At 36.8% G+C, this 22,616-nt stretch overlaps 1 protein-coding gene across 3 annotated transcripts in view; it reads right to left on the bottom strand.

Annotated features, from left to right (window-relative positions):
• The window catches only part of ANAPC10 (anaphase promoting complex subunit 10), a 39,872-nt gene that overhangs the window by 14,737 nt on the left and 2,519 nt on the right, over nt 1–22,616 (bottom strand). The window contains exons 2-4 of one of the 3 annotated variants that reach the window (XM_015624227.1): nt 17,998–18,114; nt 16,582–16,672; nt 15,725–15,845 (exon numbers count right to left, since the gene is read on the bottom strand). In XM_015624227.1, the coding sequence (XP_015479713.1) occupies nt 15,725–15,845; nt 16,582–16,672; nt 17,998–18,112 (327 nt within the window). In that variant the 5' untranslated portion in view covers nt 18,113–18,114. Of the gene's footprint in view, nt 1–15,724; nt 15,846–16,581; nt 16,673–17,997; nt 18,220–22,616 lie in introns of those variants that run through there. The other 2 variants (XM_033513765.1, XM_033513764.1) reach the window with 2 other exon arrangements.

Genomic DNA, 22,616 nt, shown 5'->3' with positions numbered 1-22,616 from the left:
TTAAAACTCTTTAATTAAGGATTGCTATGCTGTGTATGTTTTAAGTGGCAACTGTTTTATCCGCTGGAACTTCAGGAAAAAATAAAAAATCTCCTCCGTGTCCCTTTGAAAAGCAGAATGATCCAACCAGCAAATACAGAATGACAATGCAGTCTAGAATGGGATTTCATATGTGCAAGTACGGAATTAAAGCCTAAAACTCTGAGGCAAACCTTCTACCCACAGCAGGAAGCTTTCTAAGTTTAGTTTGGTACCATCTAAAAGAGATTCCACTTAAACAGGAATCCGTTGCTCCAGAAGGAATACTGTCTCCAACTGAAATCAGTCGTAACAGCTGTGAAATTTTGGATCTCTGATTTAAAGAAAAATGGGTTTCATAACTCATTTGAGAAGGGAGTGGAAGAAGGGAAGGCAAATATTCCCTAAATGCAGTAGTATTCTCCTGCAGGGACCTAATCTCACTCCACATCTGTCACACAGGAATGCCATACCTTTGCAAGGGCACTGCAACTCTGAGAAGATTCCTGGTATCAGGAGAAATCCTTCACACCTTGGGACTTGGCTCCAGTGTGAACCTGTTACTTACCCTGAGCTTGGCAGACAGCACACTGAAGATGAAAAAGCTACAAAAAAACTCTTGAGCTTGTGCTCTGGAGTGGTGACCTGGCTGACAGTATCAAAAAACAGGTAATGCAGCCCAAAACAAGCTTTCTGCCTCCATTTGCCTATTTCTGAAACCTAAGTTGGTCAAGTTTTAGTTGCAGACATACTGGCACAGACTGCAGCTGGACACACTGGCTTTAAAAATGAATAGTAGAAAATCCATGGTTTGCTGCAAGTCTTTTCAAAATTCCAACATTCTGAAAGAAGAATAAGGGACTTTTTAAATTTTTTTTTTTTTAACCCAGGGTACTTTACAACTCAAACTAGCAGCACCTTGTAGTATTATAGATGCAGACGTGAAAAAAGAAACAATACTTTTAAAAATCAACAACAAAAAATTACTATAAAATTACTATAAAATATGTAGCCAACACTGAACATTGCATATTTAGAAAGAAGTGCAAATCTCATTTAGTAAAAACAAATGTTTTATACCTTTAGGGGAGCACTTCAAATTGAAGTTTATCTCACTGCAATGTTTCTTCATTTTAAGGACAAGTAAGTAACTAAGGAGGGGGCAGGTGACCAACAAATACAAGTAACTTTCAGAGTGCTTTTGAAAACCCTCAGTAACTTTCACCTGATCAGAAGCTTGGGGGGAAAAAAAAAGAAGCCACTATAACTTCCCATATTCACTCAAACAAATAGTACTATCTGCATTCAAAAGTTTTTAGCCATAATACAAAATAGTGACAAAAGTATCAAAAAACCCATCTGATTAAGTATGTGTAATCAGGTTTTCAGAACAACAAAAATAGGGCACACAATTTTTAAAAATTACTTAAGACAATACCTTATTAGTGCTTTTATTTAAGTTTGTATCTTAGTCATAAATTTGAATTTTCACCCCCCACGCACTGAAAGCCCTAAGATTTCCCTACAGTGAGGCATCAAAATCTTAGTCCCTCCCTTCAGAGCAGCACCCATCCAAAGTAAAGACATCATCTCCTACAACTTCCAGGTGAGTCAGGCTGCTCTCAGGTAAGAGAGCAGCACTTCAACTATCTACTGAAGAGAGACAGGGGAAACCAGTAATGAAAGAGCAGGCAGCTACACAAAGAGAACAGAAACGGACTGAACTGGGGTAGTGGGAACATCCTAGTGCAAAGTCTGAACATATATTTTAAAAAACCATTCTGAAGTTCAGGTGAATTTGCATTACAAATGGAACTGCTGACTGAAGAATGGGACAAAGCAGCTGCCTTTTGTGAAAGGTAACAGGCTGAACTTGATGATGTCTTTTCTTCCAAGAAAGGGAGTATAGACAGAATCTTCTGTGAGCACGAAACAGGTGCTCTGAACAATGGCCTTGTATAAGAGTAAACATATACACGTATGTTCATATATAAGAATGAACATATTAAAACCTAGAAGATAGAAAAGCATAAAGGGAGAAGTCCTGTGAATGTTCTTCAGACTAGAACTGCTGGGTACAAAGAGCAACAATATAAATGTACTCTATGGGTGCACTGCACAAACTGATTGCAAATGGAAGTTAAGGCTGGAAAACATTTCTGGGAAATAATTAATTTTACAAAGGGGCAGAAGTTTGCAAATTCAATGAAAACTGTATTGCAGATGTCTGCAGTTCCCATCCTAACATACATAATGGAATGATATTATGTTTGTGTGAAAGTGCAAAAAAACCCAGGTCATAATTTACCTTCAAAATTGTTTAGCCATATTCAGGAAATATGTCTAGACATAGCTACAGTTAAATTATACAAAGAAAGTATTTGAAAAAAAAAAATTATGCAAGGAATACTAAAGATTTAAGTGTCTGAAAACTGGCCACACTGAGTTAATTCTGCATCAAACCATCTCAAATAACTTAGTGGCAATAACCTAATGACCACATTTCATGCCATGCACTTTGGATCCCAGAGAACGCAGAAAATTAAAATGGGAAAAGAACAAAAGTGAAAAAGAAATGGGAATATCATGATAGTTAAAAAATAGTCCATAGCAGTAGTAGCAGCCAGCTGCTAGCTCTCAAGGACTCTATAAGAAGCTGCATCAAAACCAAAAAAAACCACCTCATTCCCCTCACTGAAAAGGGCTATTACTACATATTGAAGAGAACTAGATTTCTCATCTTCTACCAGAAGACAGGCCCACAAAAAACTGCCCGCCTCTAACTTTTTACCTGTTACACAGGTAGTTCCTGAGTGATTTTATTTGTCAGGAAAAGACTGGAACAAATTATACCTGAGTGCTACCAAATGAAAAAAACCCTACTCACCTTTTATCAGCAAGAGGACAAGCTGTTGCATTTAGACACAAAAAAGCACTAGGGTTAAGGGAAAGCATTTCTCCTGGTTTCACAGGAATGGCTTGTGTCTGAGAATTACAGAGGGTTGCCTCTCCTAAAATCAAGGAATTTAAAGACCTTAAACCTCTGTAAATAATCCCCAAATCCTGCAGAAGTACCAAATGCAAAAATTCTGTGTCTGGATAAGAAGTCTGTGAATGCTCAGTAAAAGCAAGTGGGGAAAAACCTGATGAACTTCAAGATTACTGAAGTGTGTTGTAGCACACAATAAGCAAATGCAGAGTAACATTTCACAGGATCCAGAGCATAATGCACAGCTCACAGAATATTTGCTCATTGGAAACAAATGCCAAAGACTGTTGTGAAAACTATTTGTTTTGAAAATTTAAAATGCAATGCAGATTCTCATCTCAGAAAGTTCCCAAATTCATAAACATGTCCCACTGGAGATACATTTTCATATGAATGAATATTAAAAGAGAAGAAATATATCTGTCAGAGGTTCAGCTAGATAGTTTTATGCGAGCCAGAATACACTTCTAAATTTGCAAAGCTGGAATCAGAACTGTTATCCAATGGAAGCATTTAATTTTACATCTAATCAGAATTTTTTTAATGTACTGGAACAAATGCAGTAGTTTTTAACTTTCGCTTTTGTTTTCTTACAAATCAATAAGAATGCATGTCCAGAAAAACCCACAAGACTTTTTTCTGTTGTTTTATGTGGAGGTCAGACTCTAGATTCTGCTTCTTTCAATCTAGATGAATTTTACTTCTTGACTTCTTTCTGGGAGTCAAAAATCCCTCAAGTCACCATTCACTCAAAAACTGTACAGTTAAAAAAGGTATTTAAATGATCATATTAAAAGGTATTTAATTATCATATTAAAATGGTGCTATACACTGTTGGGCAAATGACTCCCTCACTGCAACAGCATTTCTGCTACAAACAGGATCTGGAATTGCCTTAGTACTACATGCTACAGACTAAGAACATGAGCTCTTTACCACAAACTGTGTAAGAATTAAAATAAAATTACATTCTAAGTATGCTCCTGAAAAATAAGGGGGCAGCGGAAAACAAAGCATGAGAATGAGATAATTAAAAACTTGTTTACAAGCCAGCCTGCTATGTCCTAAGTCTAGAGCTACTGTAGGGTGTCATCTTTCTGCTTAGCAAAGTGCAGTCAACAACAAGCAGATGGAATTGGATTGCAAATCTGTGTAGTCCTGTGGTTACATATGCTCCTCTGCTTAATTTATTTCTGCTATGCAAGTAAATCTTTAAGTCCTCATGACAGTATAAAGAAATAGAAGAAAGTCCAGTAATTCCACAATGGAAGTTCCTACCCCAGCAGTGCCAGATTTACCAAAAGCTGATTTATTAAAATCTCTGTTACACATGGTAACCATAATAACCAGAACAGAGACCTGGTCAAGGAGAAGGAAGCCTACTTCAAAATTTTACTATATCATTTCTCCTGATACTGAATTGCAACTCTTTTTGAAACAATGAAAAAATAAAACACGATTTGATTTTTACCTTACCAATTACACTCAGCAACATCATCTTACTAAGAAGTAACAATTTAATCTCAACTAAGACAAACAAATTAGTGTTTTCTGCATTTGCTAGGGGAAATAATCCAAAAAATCCTTCATACCCACAGTTGAATTTGATCTCTGACAGATACAGAGGGGGAAAAAAAAAATAATTAAAAAAGAAGTATTAGGGGCTCGGCCACATTCACTCAAAAACTGTGACTAAGAACAGCATTCATGAAAAGCTTCAATAAAAACTGTATTTGTTAACATTCCTTTAACATGAGACATAAAACACTCCAGAATTCATTCTGAAATTAAATAGGACTGTTAGATAAACCTACTTTAGGAATTAGATGAAGGCAGCTAGAGCACACAGGCTTTCAAGCCAGACACATATGCTACATTATTATTCTCACTCCACCCTCTCCTGTGTGTTCGCACAAAAAAAATGGAAAAAGCCTGGGAAAGGTTTTTCCGATTCAAACACATGATCTTGGTTATCTTATGACAGATTAAGACAGAGAACAGCCCTCAGAAAGAAATAAATTTATACTTCATATCTATAGAAACATTTCCATGCAGTACTTGAGATAAGGAATAGGATAACACCACATCCAATCCCTTCCCACCCAATAGAATTTTGCAAAGAATTTAATTTAGACCCCGTGTAGAAGTGTTCTCATCAAAGCTACAGACAGACCCTGACTAAAATAACATTTCAGTAATTACGGGAGCAAGACCTCCCTCTGGAAAGAGCTGCCATGGTGGTAGCTCTGAAGCAAATGAGTCTCTTGCTCCAGAACCCTGGATTTGTTCTAGATCTCTACCACCTGCCAGGTAGCATTTTCTTCTGAACACTGAGGGTTGCTATAGCTTACCACATCAACACAATTCGTTTTCAGAACTACTTTCCTAGTGAGACCGTGAAAAATTTAATTTTTCCACTAGAATGTTAGGCTTCAGAATGAAAAAAAACAAAACAAAACAAAAAGGCTAATTGTAATTATAAAATCCCCCCACATACCTACATGAAATACACTTGTTCCTTTCTACCTGATTTTATGGAAATTTTAGGGGTTTTTTTGGTTTTTTTTTTTTTTAGGGACTGACTTGAGAAAGCATAGCACATCCAGTGTATTTAATGGATTTGTTTTGGGGTTTTTCTAATCCTAATTAATAGCAACCCCAGATAACTTTGCCACAAAGCAGTATGTACTACAAATAGCCATGTGTGACTTCATTTATCTGGATGCAAATAAAGGCATTATAATATGGAAGCCACACATACAGAGAATAAGTGTTGGGCAAACTGGATAATAATTTCTTCTAAACTGGGGTCACTTCCTCCTTCCACCCTGCTGCCAAACTGTTGGTTTGGCAAAGGGTGGTGAACACAGTCACAGGAGATTTTCAGCTGCTGGTGCCTACAAGTTGTTTAAGCGAAACAGAAAGTGAGGTGCGCTGTGCCAGCTGACCAGCACCAGTTGAGATGACAGCATAAAACTTTCTTAGGTATCCAAAAATATTCCCATTCCTTTCATATCTTCTCTTATGCTTAAACCAAATTAAATGTCTGCTGGCTTTACTCTTTGGAGGATTTCAATACTACGCTAGTAGCAGCACCCAGAGGGATCAGAATCAGTCTTGGATTTGACCCTTCTGCATGCATTTAGCACTTCATGGTTTTTGGAAATATTTAGTGCTCCCTCCAAGGATTACTCTCCACAGTTAAGTCTATGAAGGCAATCAGGTAAATCAAAGATGATTGTTTATAATTCATTGACTTTATCTTCCCAATCCTATTTCACAGTGTAGAAAGAAGTAGCTAAAAGGCAAGAAGTTTCCCAATAGTGAGCAACCTCTCCAGAAAGAGGAAAGCGGGAGTGAGCAGCATCTTACTGCCAGCTTTGACACAACTGTTTTACATCCTTCAAGCAGAAGATGGTGGTGTGACTCCCACAATGTTTTCACATTTGGAATCCAAAACCAGAGGAGATAATTTTGGATTACTCAGGCCTATGGAGCTTATAGAATGGGAAAGAAGATGATTATAGAATGTGGTAGGGTAGAAGAAGAAAAATGAGATGGAGAAATAGCTCTTTATTTAACAATTTTCACGCAGTATGCAGGGCCCTTTACTACAGAAAAATAGAATTTCCCTTCCAAATACAGGTCTGCTACACTTTTCCAAGATCTCTTTCCTAAAATGCTGCCTTCCTGAGATCAAATAAATGTCCTCTGTTCCAGACAGTTTCTTCAATGGTACCTACCTCCTTGCTCTGCTAAATAACTGGAAGGTCAGGTGTCTAGAGTCCACATCCCCAAAAGCCAATAAATGATAACAGCCAGACAACAGAGATTTTCATTTTCCCTAGTTCAAAACTTGAAGCCTTATGTCACCAGGAACTCTTTCAAACACCTGAGTAAAAAGCTGCATTAAACAGTTTGCCTACCAGGGTCTCCATCCTTCTGTCCAAGCGCAGAGAGATCAAACATAAGAGATGAAGTAGAAGTTGGTACATGCTCCAGTTTGCAAGTGCACAGTATCACATGTTTTCTAAACCACAGTTCAAATGAATTCTGATCAACTGAGGGGGTTCACCTGACTGAGCACCATGAAGATGTTCTAGATGAGCATCACACTGACACCCACCATAAGCTGTAATGCTGGAGACACTTCAATGTTTTAAAATGTCAATTAGACACCACATTTGCATTAAAACAGGAGGGGGAAGGAAGGGAAGGAGTTAAATACTGAAGTAGGGAAACTAAGTATGTATCTTCTGTCATGCTGTCACCTCCCCCTCCATCCACCCACCTTATTCCTCACTCCCATGTTCAGTCTTCTAGAGAATGCCTAAATGAAGAGAAGAGCAGAGATCTTTCTTGTTACAGTTGTTATGTTGCCAAATCTCTGCTTGCTTCTCTTACTTCTGAAACATTAATGATTATCTGCAAGAAGTATCCAGTGAGCCTACACTGGTAAACTGTAATTAGAAATCCATACAAACTTTGAAAAACCATTGTCCACCAAGTATCCCAGTGCACTCTCCAAACACAGAACCTTTATTCCAACAGGAACTTCCAGTAAAAAATGATGTGTGAACAGCAGACACTGATGTTCACACAAGCTTACTGCATACAACCCAGCAGGCGATTTTTCTGGTTTTTTTGGATTATGCCCTGGAGGTGCTGGCACAATGGTATTGCAATACCATAACTGCTTATTTCTCTGTGTGCCAGCCTCTGAAATAACAGGTAAAAAGAAAAAAAAACCAAAAAAACACATAAAACAAACATTCTCTTTTTTAAAATTACAGGAATCACAAAATGAAATGTTTTTAATTCTCTAGTTCAAACGATGTAATTTATAACCATGACACAAATAGAGAAGAAGCACAAAAGAAGGGAAAATACAGAAATAACATAACGTTCCCAAGGTTCAGTTTACAAGGACCTCACACAAAGTTTTTTTTTTTGCAACTCTTACTAGAAACAGTATTATTTGCTAAAAATGCAGTAGCTGCCAAAAGCTATGATCCATCTAAAGCAAACATGTTTAAGATGGAAATAGAGTGTTAATGCTGAAGAAAGACAGAATTGAGTATACAAGTTTTCTTTTTAAAGTGTGGAAGCAACTGCAGTACAGAGTTAAGTTTGTTTTTCATCTTTCTGAGCAAAAATTGATTGCATTTGCAGATAAGCACCTAAATTAGAGGGAAGTGCATTAAGACAATAACAGAAGTAATCAAATTTCAAACTTTCTAATTAAACCTCTTTTTCCTGCAGAAGGTTATTGGGAATTCAACACTAGCCTTGGTTCACATGATAGAACAATGGGAAAATTTTCCGAATGGTTGAACGCTAACCCTGACAAGTGTGGAGAGCCAACTACAATACATTATATGGTAGCATAACCTGCCACCCACGTTGCTGAGAGAACAGCTTTCAAACACATGCACCGAGCTGTAAAACCACAAAATCCCTTATTACACATTGTCCCTTACTTAAGGTGAAATACACTATTCCCCCCGCCTCCTTTTACAAATCTTGGTGGTTTTTTTTAAACCTTCATCTCTGAAGTTTATTTAGCAGCTAACTAGACCATTTTTCAGACTTTATTTTCCAAATCCCATTTTTCCTGTTTTGTTTTCTAACCAAAATAAAATCATGTTTTTATAGTACACAGTGAAGCCTGTTGTGTCTTACATAGTTGCTTTTTTTTTTTTTTAATACTACTTCCACCTGTGTGACATTATCCAAACTTTTAAAAGGAAATGTCTGATATGTGACTAATTCACTTGTGAAGACTTATTTCTGGAGTGAAATATTTTCCTTTTTTTAATGGGAAGATACATGACTCATCACTGGGTAAAGTAGAAAAATGGTTCCATCGTACTTTTGATTGGAAGACCAGATATTCTGATATTTACTGTGATTCTTTTCTACTGTTATGCAATCTGAATATATTCAAAAAGATAAACTGCCACAGCCTGTGTGGTTATAGACACCGGCATTCATGGAAGTCAACCATTGCTGCAGAATGACAAACACACTCCACCCTCATTACAACATGCTGTGGTTACCAGCCAAACACCTTTGCCTTTTCTGAAAAGGCTACATTATAATAAAAGCAGACCAGCAAAACAAATCATACAGGGGGATGGTAAAAGTAGTAACAACTGGTAGAAAACATAACTCTGAATATGGAAAGTGAACTACTTAATGACTCGAGGAATGCATACAGCCTTATGCTGCAAAAGGAGCCCATGGAAAACTGCTGGTACATACAACTTTCTTGGTTAATGATTCCCCCCTCCTGCCCCCTCCCACTGCACATGTCTGCTGCCTGAATCACTGCATTCCAAGATAGTTAGAGGATATACACAGTTTCTTCAGGGGTTTTCAGTTGCAACTTTGCTGGCAATGGGAATTTTATTTGCAAGTGTTTCTATTCTACTGACAAGGTCAATTAGTCCAACGAACTATTGGTTGTTCTGTCTGATAGCTCTGTGTATTTATTCAAGCAAGCACTTTTATAACCCACAATTGAATGCAGACAGTTACCCTTGTAAACACGACTGTCCACTGGGATTTTCACTACATTTTGAGCATGTAAAAGAAAAACACGCTTTTCTTTCCTCAGCCTGATAGCACATAAGTTTGATTACAACTTGGAAATTTCAGGCAGTGAAGGCCATGGGGGCTACTGTTTTAAATAGATAAGATCTACTGTACATCAATACACATATTTTGACCAACTCCTAGGAGCTAAAGAACAGAAATTTGACTGATCAGTCTAAGGGCTGTAAAAATTTGGTAATGCTATGAAAGGGAGACAGATCAGCATCTCTGCTCTATCCAGGTGTTAAAAAGAAAAAGCCATGTTTAAAAGAAACAAAGCTATATGCAGCACTAAGAGCTCAAGGCTACATAAAATGTTTTCACAAAACCCAGAAGCACAATGTGTGAATGTGTGCACGTGTGTGTGTGTGTGTGTGTGTGTGTGTGTGTGTGTGTGTGTGTAAATCAGCTGCACAAGTTAGTTGGTAGAGTTAAAAATAAAATTATGAAGAAAAAAGATTATTCCACAACTCTAGCTAGAATTTTTGTACATGAGCAGCATGGCCATGCCACTGACAAAATGTGTGAAGAGGAAAAATGACAGCTCCTACTCTCACAGAACTTTTATTAACACATGTATGTGCTCCCATCACCACACAGGTACTCCCTTCATAACAGCATCTTCTTGTGAAGAAGAGATCCTTCATTTATACTAATTAGGAATGGTAAAGGGGCTGGTCTGTTGGTACACTGATCTCCGTTATTGAAGTCTTCCCTGAATAAATCTTTCAGAGATATAGAGATGGTAAGAAACTATCAAGGAAAACCAGCAGTTTTTCCCCTAACTAATATGATTACTATTCTACAATAGTATTATCCTACATACTTCAGAAAAGTGCTAGAGAAAATTCTCACCGAAATTTGCAGTTCGTTTTCAACAGAAGAAGTTCAAGCATCTGGTTCCTTCCCCTAACACAGAGCGCTATATGCAACCTGCTCATGTCCACCAGAGAATTAGTTTTAAGTACTGTAATTAGAATACAATAGTGAAAGCTTGCATTAAAGCCAATGAAAAATTCTCCCGACATGCTGGAGAACAGTTTACCTGCACTGATAACATACAATTTAAAAAATCTGAATTTTTAAGCCACTAGTACCAGAAAGATTTTTACAGAAGTAAAATATTTAACAAACAAAGAATTGGGGGAAATCTTTTCAAATCCTCCTACTAAAACTTCACGGACAGAAAGGAGATGAAACAAGGTAATCAAACACTTGCTATAGGAAGAGACGGTGGTGGTGTGACCTAATTGTGGCCTTCCAGCACCTAAGGGAGCCTACAAAAAAAGAGAAACAGAGACATTTTACAAGGGAATATAATGATAGGACAAGGGGGAATGGCCTTAAACTAAGATTTAGATTAAGCATCAGCTAGAAATGCTTTACTGTGAGGGTGGTGATTTTCCAATTTCTTTCCCACAGTGGAACTTAAAAGAATAATCATGAAAAAGATTGTGAGTGCAGGAGAGGCTTTCACACATATGTAACACTCAGTGCTTCGATCAGCTCCTAGGCTCTCTGTACTTGAGTTCCCTCGAGGAAAGCTCTGTACTTCATCAACTTGCTGCCTTCCATAGAGCTGTTGCCACGCTGTTTCACATGGCTTTTCCTCTGCTTCAGAAAGCAGTCAGACTGACATAATTAAAAATACAGGGCCTCTTTAAGGTACCCTTGCCTAATTGAGCCCCTCTGTGGCAAGAAAAGATTTCTTCATAGAGCTGTTTCTGAATGCTCAGATACAAAAAAAAAAAACACCAAAACTTTTACATGCAACACGTACCACAAAAACCATGTTTAGTTTTCCTCCACAGGAGAGGTGCTTATTCCTCTTGAAATACCATTTCATAGCAAAGTAAGATAAAAATGCTTAAAAATTTTATAGTGTGTGGGCCAAAATAATCTTACATTGTTTTACTAGCTCTAATGTGGACCTCCCTATTTGTATACACACGTCATATGCATAAAACACAATTTCAATAACTACATTTTTCATGACTGCACAGTAAGCTCTGCTCTGATGTCTTACTATTCCACAGTATCAAGGGGCAGGAAAATTGTAATCCTGTTCATAATTTCCACAGTTTGAAGCATATATTAGTTATTTCCATAAGCAAATGAATGATGAAAAGGTCATATCACCTACAGTGATGATGATATTGGCAGAGACAGTAATGTTACATCATTTAATTTGCCTTCTTTTTGTAAAGATGAGTTCATGTGAACATCCCAGTTGGGGATTCACAAAATATCCTCTGCTGGATAGTGGAAATTTGTACAGAGTACAAATAGAAATAACCCTGCTTCTGAAATTTGATTCTTACCCTTGACATCAATCACAGGGCTTAATAACCAGCTAATACCAGTGGAGCATTCTACTCCCCTGCTTTGCAGATTTCCAGCACCAGTAAACTTAGATGTAAGGAGCAAGTCCTTACTGTGTGCATCCTGATGAAACAAATCCATGCCCAGCCAGCATTAACAGCAAGGTAACAATAAAAATTAACAACTAGTGTGATGATTGTGTCTATGGAGCATCCTAGAGACAGAAATGAAAGACTACAGACTGAAATTCTATAAAGTTCACTCAGACCTTTCTTAGCATGAAGAGTAGTTTTCAGAAAGCAGACTATTTTTAATTGACATGCTGAATGTAAGGAATAATTAGTGGTCAGAAATGCCTCTTTTCTTAAATGGAACAAAGAACACAGAGGAATGGTTTCTAACCAAAGTACCTGAAGCTTAGTCAGGAATCTAAAGGAGTAGCTACTCAGTACTCCACCTTCAGTGGAAAGCAGTTTAAAATGCACCTTTAGAGATGTTTGATTAGAGACTCACAAGAATACATTTTCTTGGTTGATTACCTTGCAACAGCCCTATGACAAGCTAGTCCTCACTCCTCAGGATCTAAGTCTACTTCATGTACAGAAAAAAGGTGAAGATTGCTCGCTGCTGGATTTCAGAAAATCTGTGGCTAAGTCCAACTTCTTCACTACAGTCACTGGACACCACACACCATTACTGTGGGGTCACTTCCTTAACTACCTCTTGGAAAAGCCTCCCAGCTTGGGCATTCCTCCACTTGGTAAATCCCCTCTCTAGTGCAGAATCTCTTCAAACAGTGAAGAAGGAGCCCTGTCCGTGGTGCTCAGCCACAACCCCACACCATCAGGGAGGCTGCTGTTCTTGCACCTGGTTACAAAACACCAGGCAAGGCCAAAAGGGATAAAAGAAAAACTGAAAACAAACCAGAGAGCAGGCCAAAGGAAAAGCAGACAAAAAAAACAAACTCCAACAAAAACCCAAAACAAAGACCTCTGTTGCCATCAAAGGTGTATTAAGATTATAGAGCTTTCACCCAGTTTGTGTAAAGACCCTGCATTACAGGCTGACAGCAGAAACCACTGTAACAACAAGGTGTGTGTATACATACTATATATAGATAAAGAATATACCCTGAAATACTACCTGCACTCAGCATCAAAGTAATTAACCTTCTTATAACAAGATGAACTCCTGAACATCTAAATGTCTCAGACAGGTACAAATGCAACAAGCAGGTGAGCATCACTAGAAGAGACCAAAGATCCCTCACAGAGAGCATTTCACTCATATCCTTTGCAGTGGGTTATTTTCATATCATGGAAAAACTGTAATAATTTAAATTATACCCTGAGCAGTCTGGATGCTGTTCCAAAAATGCCACTACAGAGTATCTTGTCTGTCCAGACTGTTTGTACCATCATGTGGAAAAACTTCACAACTGGAAATGAGAAAAATATTTGCTCTCCAAGCTCAATAGCTGTGATACAAAGGCATTTAAGTCATCAGAGAAGGCTGAGTGCACACACCTTAACTGTAGCAAGCAAGGGAATAATCCTGCCAGATTTCAAGGGCCATTCTCACCCTTACGATAGGGTACAAACGATGGGGAAGAAACCTTTTATTCAGAAAATACATTCATCTTAGGTTCAAAAAAAGATATGCCTACATACTAGAATACAAACTAAAGCTTATCTTTTATTTGTGACAAAGTTTAGCCTAACAGCATATTGCATTGTGTTGAAAACTAGACCATTAGGAAAGAAAATATATTCATTAGACACTATGAGTTGGGCAAGCATCCATGGAAAAATATAAAATGCTTTAGCCTGATTTTCCACCCAGTTAATCAGTACTGAAGCCAATGGAATCATTGTATAATTAAGCAGATTTCTGTAAAGAGCTCATAACAGTTCACACTGCTTTAATAACCTGCCCATGTGTCAGAGAAGCTGAAGAAAGTTTCAGGACTGAAGGAAAATTTAAGAAACAGTATCAAGTAGTTTAGGAAATATGAAAATTGATAGCAACATGTAACATCATGGTGATGACAGTCACAAGCATTTTACAGCATCAGACTATTGTATCTCATTAATAAGAAGCGTGACCATATTTTCTCCTCAGTTTGGAAATAAAGAAAGCACATGAGCATGTGGTATGCATAAGAATTACTCTGTCATGGATCATATTATAGTCACATTCATATACCATAAAAAATGCTAGTAACTTGTTTCATATAGAAGTACCATTTTTAACTACATACATTATGCATAGAATCCCGTGTTTGGCAAGAAGAGAGCTAAAGAAATACTGCCTGAGACAGTGGAGAAAACTAATACACTTGTTACACATTTTATTGCTTTATAGATCTTTAATATGTTAATACCACACATAACCTCAAGAGCAGGAGTTTACCACTGTATGAGAAACTTAAGTTAGGCAATGAGATGTATAGTGCTCTGCTAAACATGACTACAAAAAGAATAATCATTTAGTTGTTGAAAGGGCAGATAAAAGCGAAAAAAATCAAAGTGATAATTAAGGACAACAATGACATCTAGTGGACACTCGGGAAACTGACCCGCAGCCTAAGAGGGGACGGGATCCAGCTGCTGTTCTTTAGATACTGTGTAGCTCTCAAATTGCTACGAGAGAATTAGGAAGATGGAAGGGCAGAATTTTCAGTTGATGAAAGTCAAAATAACGTGGTGATTCATTTCTTCCAAAAGAATACTTAATTAATTAAATTAAAGAAAAATAAAACATGTCAAGAAAGTTTAAATCATTTAAGAGTTAGGATAAAAGTATAAAAGTATAGGTCAAAACGTGAGAGAACATCACGAATCATTGAAAGAATGTAGATAAGATACATAATGCTAACAGACATGTCTGCTACACTTCTTTTTACTCACACAGCATCTACAACCTTCTACTAACAACTTGCTCCTGGGACTTTGAGTTGTTTGGACTGAAAACCAAAGTGAAAAAAATAAAAATTCCAGGAGTAAAAATTCAAGCCCCCATTTAGCACCACCCTTTTCTCATCATTCCAATCCTTCTGTTATTGTAATAGCTGCCATATAAGGCTGGTAAGTTAAACCTTCCCGAAATACCAGCCAGTAACTGCTGAGTTCCAGAGAAGAAGAATTTGAAACATGAGGCTACCCTGACTCAGAATGAGCAAAGATACCTGCTTACGAGTAACCCAATTAGTTTCCAAGGTGGACTTCTACCAAGATCATGGATTATTTCAAATTCACTTTCAGTGTTAAATAAAGGTAAACAAAACTAAGACTCAAAGCAACTCAAATCTTATCGCAGCTCTGACTAGAATAATCACAATAAAAAATACTGGATTTGATCATTTTTTAAATAAAAACACTAACAAAACACTATAGCTCTGTCTCATTCAAAATCTTTAGCAGATCTGAGGAACTGAAAATTGGATTTTGCTTCACATTGTTAAAAAAACCACATCCCATCCAAAATTTCTAGATCTCAGTTACTGCCCACTATGAAAAAGAAAAATAAAAGAAACAATACTCGAAACAAAAACTTAATTTATGAACATATTCAATTATAATGATGTTTGGTAAAAGAGTCTGATGAAAAAAAAAACCAGAAACACGACTACTAAATTTACAAGATAAAAACTAAAAGCAAACATCAAAATAAACCCAGACATTTCTCCCCCTTCAAGCCCAATGCCATATTTTACTTCCAAAAACCACTTTATTACATCAGATGTCCTAACAAGAGAGGGATGTGTTTAAGACAGAATGCAAAGCATCATTGACCTACCCGGATTTCCTGGAGATTATGAAAATTATTTCCTACTCTGACAGAGATTTTGCTTGGAGTGTAACTTTCATCAGATTTGTAGTCTGCATAAATACATAAGGTCTTCACTGTTGTTTTTCTTCTGCAAGAAGCAACACAAGCTATGTAAGCATCATAAAGAAAAATATCAAGGATGAGTTTGTTGCTAGCTTGCAATAACTAAGAATTTAAACATTTCTGAAAATGAATATAAGTGTGCCTAGTGATTCCTAAGAAACTTTCTGTTGAAGAACTAGATGACTTTCCAAATTACATTATGCACACAGTTGATTTTCACCATTCTCCTTTGCCTGCCTTCCAAAATGTCAGTATAGCAAAGAACAAATGCAAATAAGCACTTGGAAATCATGAAGCTTAGGTTAGGCTTTTCAAATATGGACTCTCTTATTAGACCAAGGCCTTCTCAAGAAAATAAATAAAAAAGAATAAAATACCTAATCTCAAGTTTGGTTAAAGAAATGTACTGAAAGCATCCTACACAGGCAGACCAAAACTCATCTACATTACGTTACATAGGAGTCATCTATCCTCCAAATGACATTCAAAGAAACAAAATCAGAACATAAGTCACCTTATATGAGTAAATGTGATGCTGTCACAACTGACATACCATTAAACATTTCTCTTTGTTGCTTATTTAGGCATTTAGTGATCATAACATGTGAAAATCTGATTCTCAGAAATGCCATCTGACTTACCAGTTGGGTAACAGAACTAACCCAGGAGTTCTTGCACTTCCCAAATTCCTATCTTGGTAAAAAGTAATCTATATAAAGTTACACAAAGCACCCTAACCCACAGGGAGTATATTTTAATACCTAAATTGGATGTTCACCAAATGGGGCTGTGATCCATCTGACTGCCAGTAAGTCTCTAGATTATCATCTCGTAACTGATCCACTCCAAACCCTAAGAAAAAGAAAATGTGATAATATTGACCATCACTTTTCTGTGATGCAAATGTACCTCTACTTCACTTGTTACAAATAAATGTCTCCCAAGTTACAACATATTAGGAAATATTTCTAGATATCCAAGATGCACCTATGCTATTTCTGACACAAAACTTAAATAGAGAAATCTGCAGAAGCTCAATGCTGTTGAGGTCTGTGGGGTGTGAATCCATGTCAACATGACCTGGAATTCCCAGTGGTTAAGTAATAACTCATACTGGTTGCCAGAGCAATAATTAACAGACTTTTTGACCTCTTCTGTAACTTAGCTGCTGAATTAAAGAAAAATCATTAGCAGAGACTATTCACTATAAAATTTTAGCCAAATGTAACATTTTTTTCAAGTCATATCCTGAAATATTTTTGCTTTTTCAAGTACTAGTTAGAACAGGCAATAGATGGCAAAAACAGCATTCCTAAATTAATGACATCACATTTGAAGAAGCATCTCCAACTTCATATTTTCTATTCCCTCGTTATCTGTCCTTTTACTAATCACATCCTTTTATTGATTATTCATACTAGTTGCAGTTTTAATATAGCAGCTGAAGTTTAATTTGCAATAAAAAATTTCCTTCAGCCTGTTTAATCAACAAAATCACGAGACATTTTTCTCCAATATTCCAGGACTTCAGAAAAAAGTCATTCAGCCTGGGCACAATATTGTGACATAAAGGGATCACTGACCGTAGGCTGCAGCAAGACAGCTGATCAATTCCCAACAGATATTTATGAAATAGCAACTCAACCATCCCAAAGCGAAAGAACACGGATTTTCAGATATTTTGAGCAGGTATCACTAACTGCACCTCAGGACCACAGGTCCATTTTACTTGCAGGGTTTTAGGGCCACCCTATAATGGCTAAGCCCACACAGAGTTATGAACAGCCAGAACATTTAGGTCACCCAGCTGCATGGTCATCCTTAGTTAAAAATGGAAGACACCCAGACAAATGCCAAAGCATAGAAACAATTTCACTGTGCTAGTTGTGATTCTGCTCACATGGCTTAGTTTGTTCACTGTGTAAATAATAAAAAAATTAAAAATTAATATAGAATATATGAGTTCTGTTTAGTTCATGCAAGATAGTCCCTCATAGCAGTAGTTCATTTCTGATAGTTTTCTGAAAGTTATAACTTTCATGTTGTAACACATATAGAGAAAGCAAACATTATTTGTAGTGACTACAGTCTATACTACAGCAGTTTCATCGTTGTGGATGTATTCCTCCCAAAACACAAATGAATATTCAACATTTTACACCACTGCTGTGATTTACCTGGCTTACAGGATGAAAGAGACCAAACTGCTTGTGAGCCTATTTCTCTAACAGTACCAGTCCTCTCTAACTGCTTTGGATCAGCACCAGGTGGGGTCTTGTTTGGGGTAGTCATTTCTAGTGAGAGAAAACAAGTGAGTTAGTTGACGCATTTTTAGCTTGATGGGAAAATGAAAGGATTTTGATTGTTTGCATAGTCAGTTTAATTCTTTGGCCTCACACTTTTATTACAGACCACAGAATATGTGGTTTATGGATATGAACACATACATTTTTGCCTATCTGTAGAATGTTTTATTTATATATATATATAAAGTAATACATATAAATATATAGAATATATATTTCTAATATATCTAAGAGATTCCACATATACATAAATTTTGTGTAAGAATTCAATACATACTTGGAACATTCATAAGACATACTTTACTTTTATCATTCTAATTTCTGCATACAGAGTTAGTCAGGGTTTCAGAATTTCATTTTTACAGTTCTGGTTTTTAAGAAATTTAAATCTAAAATGTTGATTTAAAGCCTAGCAGTAAAACTTCATTCTCTCCCACAGATACACTTAAAAGTTCTCTTAACCTACAAATTCAGAAACTAGAGTAACAGATATTTCTCCCCTAAAAAACTCCCTAGGAAATGGGAGTTTAAACAAATTGTATAATTTGTAGCAATTGGTACTAGCCACATTTATTCACAGACCATTTCCTTAACTTTACAGCTTAATCTGGAGTCATTAATTTGTGACTTGCATTGTTCAAGTAATCACATTCAGTCTCAACACCCAGACTATCATCACATACACGACAACTTAATTAAGTTGGGTTTTGTATAGTACAGAGCACTTTACTATTTCCTAGGAAGTAGCTTAAAATATTTAAAAAAAAAAAAATTCCAAAGAAACATAAGTTCCACAGAAAGAACTACATTAAAGCTTAAAATTAAACATAGAGCACTAAAGAATCAGGGAATTAGAGTTGACCTCTCATCCTTTGCTTACATGCATGACATCATGTCATGCTCTACTAATCTAAGAAAAAGTCTTCCACTGCCTCTCCCAGACAGCAAATAGGGACTGAGTTAGGCTGGGACCCACAGGATCCTGGCCTTATCCACTACAGAATTGACACCAAGCAGAGACAACATTTTCTATGTACCAATGACACTGCAGCTAAAAATTCTTTGTGGGACACAGGAAATCTGAATTCTCCAGTGCACCAAACACTTTCTATTGAAATTCCTTGAGTAATTTCTTTCAATTTTGCAAACATAAGACTTGACATATTTTATCTGCCTTCTCATATACAAGACTCCAATCCTAACCACCATAAACAAAATCCAAAGAAATAATTGCATGTGTAGAAAAATCTAAATACAACACCAAGTGTCACAAAAGGTTTCAGACAAAATCCTTGTTCAAACACCATCCTCTCAGAAGAGAAGTAGGACACTACACAGTTAATCCTACGGATGTCATATATATATATTCACAGACATATTAACCCTAATGCCATCTAAATAAAAAACAACCTTGGAAAAAAAATTACAAAACATCTAGTTCACAGCTACTTGAAAATCAAACATTTTTCACAGAAACACAGAATGGTTTGGAGTGGTGGAAGCAACCTTCAAAAATCATCTAATCCAACCCCCATGATGCACCAAAATTGAAAATATGTTTATTAAGCACTGGGGAGACTATTACCCTGGACTTGTGAATTTTAAAGCTCAAATGATCTTCTAATCCAAACTCTGTGCAATTTATTTTTTTTTACTTTTGTGACAGTGAACTAAGGTTGAGTTGCATTCATTTTCATTCTCAGATTTACACAGACAGCAAAAGTTTTGTTCTTCCAACCTCTAAAAATATACATAGAAAATTCAGCCTTATGAAGTAAAACCGAATTGGTCACTTGTAATTCAACTGATCACATCTCAAAAACATCACAGAAAACATCTTTTGAATATTATCACCAGCAAGTCTGGACATTCTCTTGACTTCAAGAGAAAATTAATGAAAAACTCCAAATCCCACCCTTAAGACACAAGGACCATGCAAACATCCCATCAAAACCCACCAAAATAAGGCAAATCACAGAAATAACATTACTCACTCAGATTACATCACAAAGTTGATTACACATGCTTTTAGAAAAAAAAATTACTGGAATTTTCAAAGTACACAGAATCCCTTAAGATAATGATGTTGAGACTTCTTATAAGCTTTAGCACACACAGCAAGTTCTAAGTAACTTAAAAATGCAAGACCTGTATTGCACTGATTCTCAAAAGTTGGAGGCATTACATTTTGGGGGTTTGAATGAAGAAGAAACACCATTCAGGTTTCCTTCTGTTTTAAACTGAGCTTATTTCTTTCTATCTAACAGGAAAAGCTTCTCAAAACCCAAAATTTCAGCTCCAAACCACTGCTGGCTAATAAATCAGTCACATATCGTGTACTAGTCATGAGAAAGCCTGAAAATTTTCAATGGTTGAACTAAATGAGTCAGATTTTCATGACAGAACTCCTGCTCAAGAACAATACATTCTGGACTGCTTTGCTGAAGCTCCCCAATACTCTCAGAACTTTAAAACTTGAAAACTGATAGAAGTATTAAGGAAAAATAATGTAGCGACAGGCCAGCTCACTCAAGTAACACTTCTGGACATTTTACTAGCAGAAGTAAAAGTATCTCATTTTAAATGAGACATCAATACTTAGCTCTAAAAGGAATTTAATCACCTAATAAAATTTTTCTTTGCTTTTTCAGGTTGTGTAAAAACAAGTAATTTTTTAAGAAGGACTTCTCCTTGGCATGTACTGAAAAATGGAAAGACACACTGCATCTTTAGAAGCACTGGCTGGAAACATCTCTGATTTTCCAATTCAGTTATTCCAAAAGATTATTAAGAGACCGCTATTTCCTTATTAACAGCATGAATATATGAATGTCTTAATGACATGATCAAGGCCACACTTCCATTTTGCCATTTTCCACTCTGTGGTTTGCACATCCTTTGATCAAAATGAACAGCAGCTTCCCCCACCATGCTGCCAAAACTCTTCATCCCACATCTTCCTCAGAGAAGTTTTCTCTTTTCCAGAAAACATCCCAGCCCTGTGAAGTAACAGCCAATTGAAGATGTTTTAGCAAGCACAGTTTATGAAGACAGTGAAATGGATTTAAATGGTTGGACAGTCTGCCTTCCCCAACCAAATCAGCCAGGTTGTTCTCAGGGCACCAGCAGAAGACACCTTTGAAAGGTGCACATCTGGAAGCAAACCCCTGTGTAAGCACACAACACACCCAAGAGGAGACAGTGAAGGATACATCATAGGCCTTTCCTACTAAAACTCCATAAAAATCCAAGCTCAAGGAAACCCGCAGATCCCAAAGCAGTTTTCCCCTATTAAAACCTGTAATTCCACCATGTTGTATGCACAGAACTGTTTAAATACACACATGCAAGGGCCCTTGAGAGAATTGAATGTGCCTGAGAGATTCTGTCCATAGTTACTTCTCCAGCAAGAGATTTGTGGACACCCAGCCTCAGGTTTCATCAACCTAAAAGTTTTCCTTCAGCATCCAAATCAAGTATCACCTTCTGAAAACAAGCATTTCTTGATCTACAGAGAACTCAAAGACTTGTTAATCACCGGCCTTTATGTAGCAACCCTTCTATTGATGTGAGAGCACTCATCAAATTTGTTCTAAGATTCTTCTTCTCTTTTTTCATAAAGTGTCTATGCCTTTCAAGCTCCCCTAACAATGTTTAACAAACCTAATATTCTTGCACAGTCTAGGTATTCAGCACTATTGTTTAAAAAAATAACCAGACCACTTTAGCTAAGGCCCTTTTTCAGCAGAGTAATCACTTCCCTTGTCTTTATATTTACTCACACTTGTTAATGTGACAAAACAACACCTGGCTAGTTGACAGAACATAACTTCTGATTGATACTTGTTTTACTATGCATTACAGTGCTCACATGCAGTATAAATGCCCAGTATTTTTTGAGATACTGTTTGTTGTTCACTGACACCCTCTCCACTAACCAGGCCTTTGATTTTTTATTCCTGTGTTCTATTCTTACCTCAATTCTTGTTAACTGAGCTTAGTTATGCTGATTGTGCTACTGAGATTAGTTACACTGATTACCAATCTTCTCAAGAAGGTTTTTAATTCCAACCCTTAGATGCACAGTGCTTGCAATCCTTCTAATTTTGCATTCAACATTACAGGAAACAGTGAAAACAGACTCAAAACTGAACTCTCCGGAAGCACATTTCATGACACCCCTGCTTAAAAGTGAGTTATGTCAGCTTCAAAAGCTCTTAAAAAAGATCTTTAAAAAGAATTATTTTTAGAGCACACTTCAGTAGCTGGAAAAATGGCAAAAATCCTGTAAAATTCAAGACAGACTCCTCATATTCCTTCCTTATTAAGTGCATTGGCTACTGTAAAAAGAAAAAAAGTTTGATCCAGAGTACTCTTAACAAACCACACTAGAGTATTTTCTGTGTGCACACTGATGTTAATTGTCCTCTACTTACTGACAAATTCCCTTCCCAAGCCACTTCCTCAGAATCCTTCAGGGGATCAGATAT

The sequence above is a fragment of the Parus major genome, chromosome 4 (genome assembly GCF_001522545.3).
Source record: "Parus major isolate Abel chromosome 4, Parus_major1.1, whole genome shotgun sequence".
NCBI classification, from domain to species: domain Eukaryota; kingdom Metazoa; phylum Chordata; class Aves; order Passeriformes; family Paridae; genus Parus; species Parus major.
Note: the sequence above shows the minus strand (reverse complement) of the source record. Positions and strands in the feature narration are given on the sequence as shown.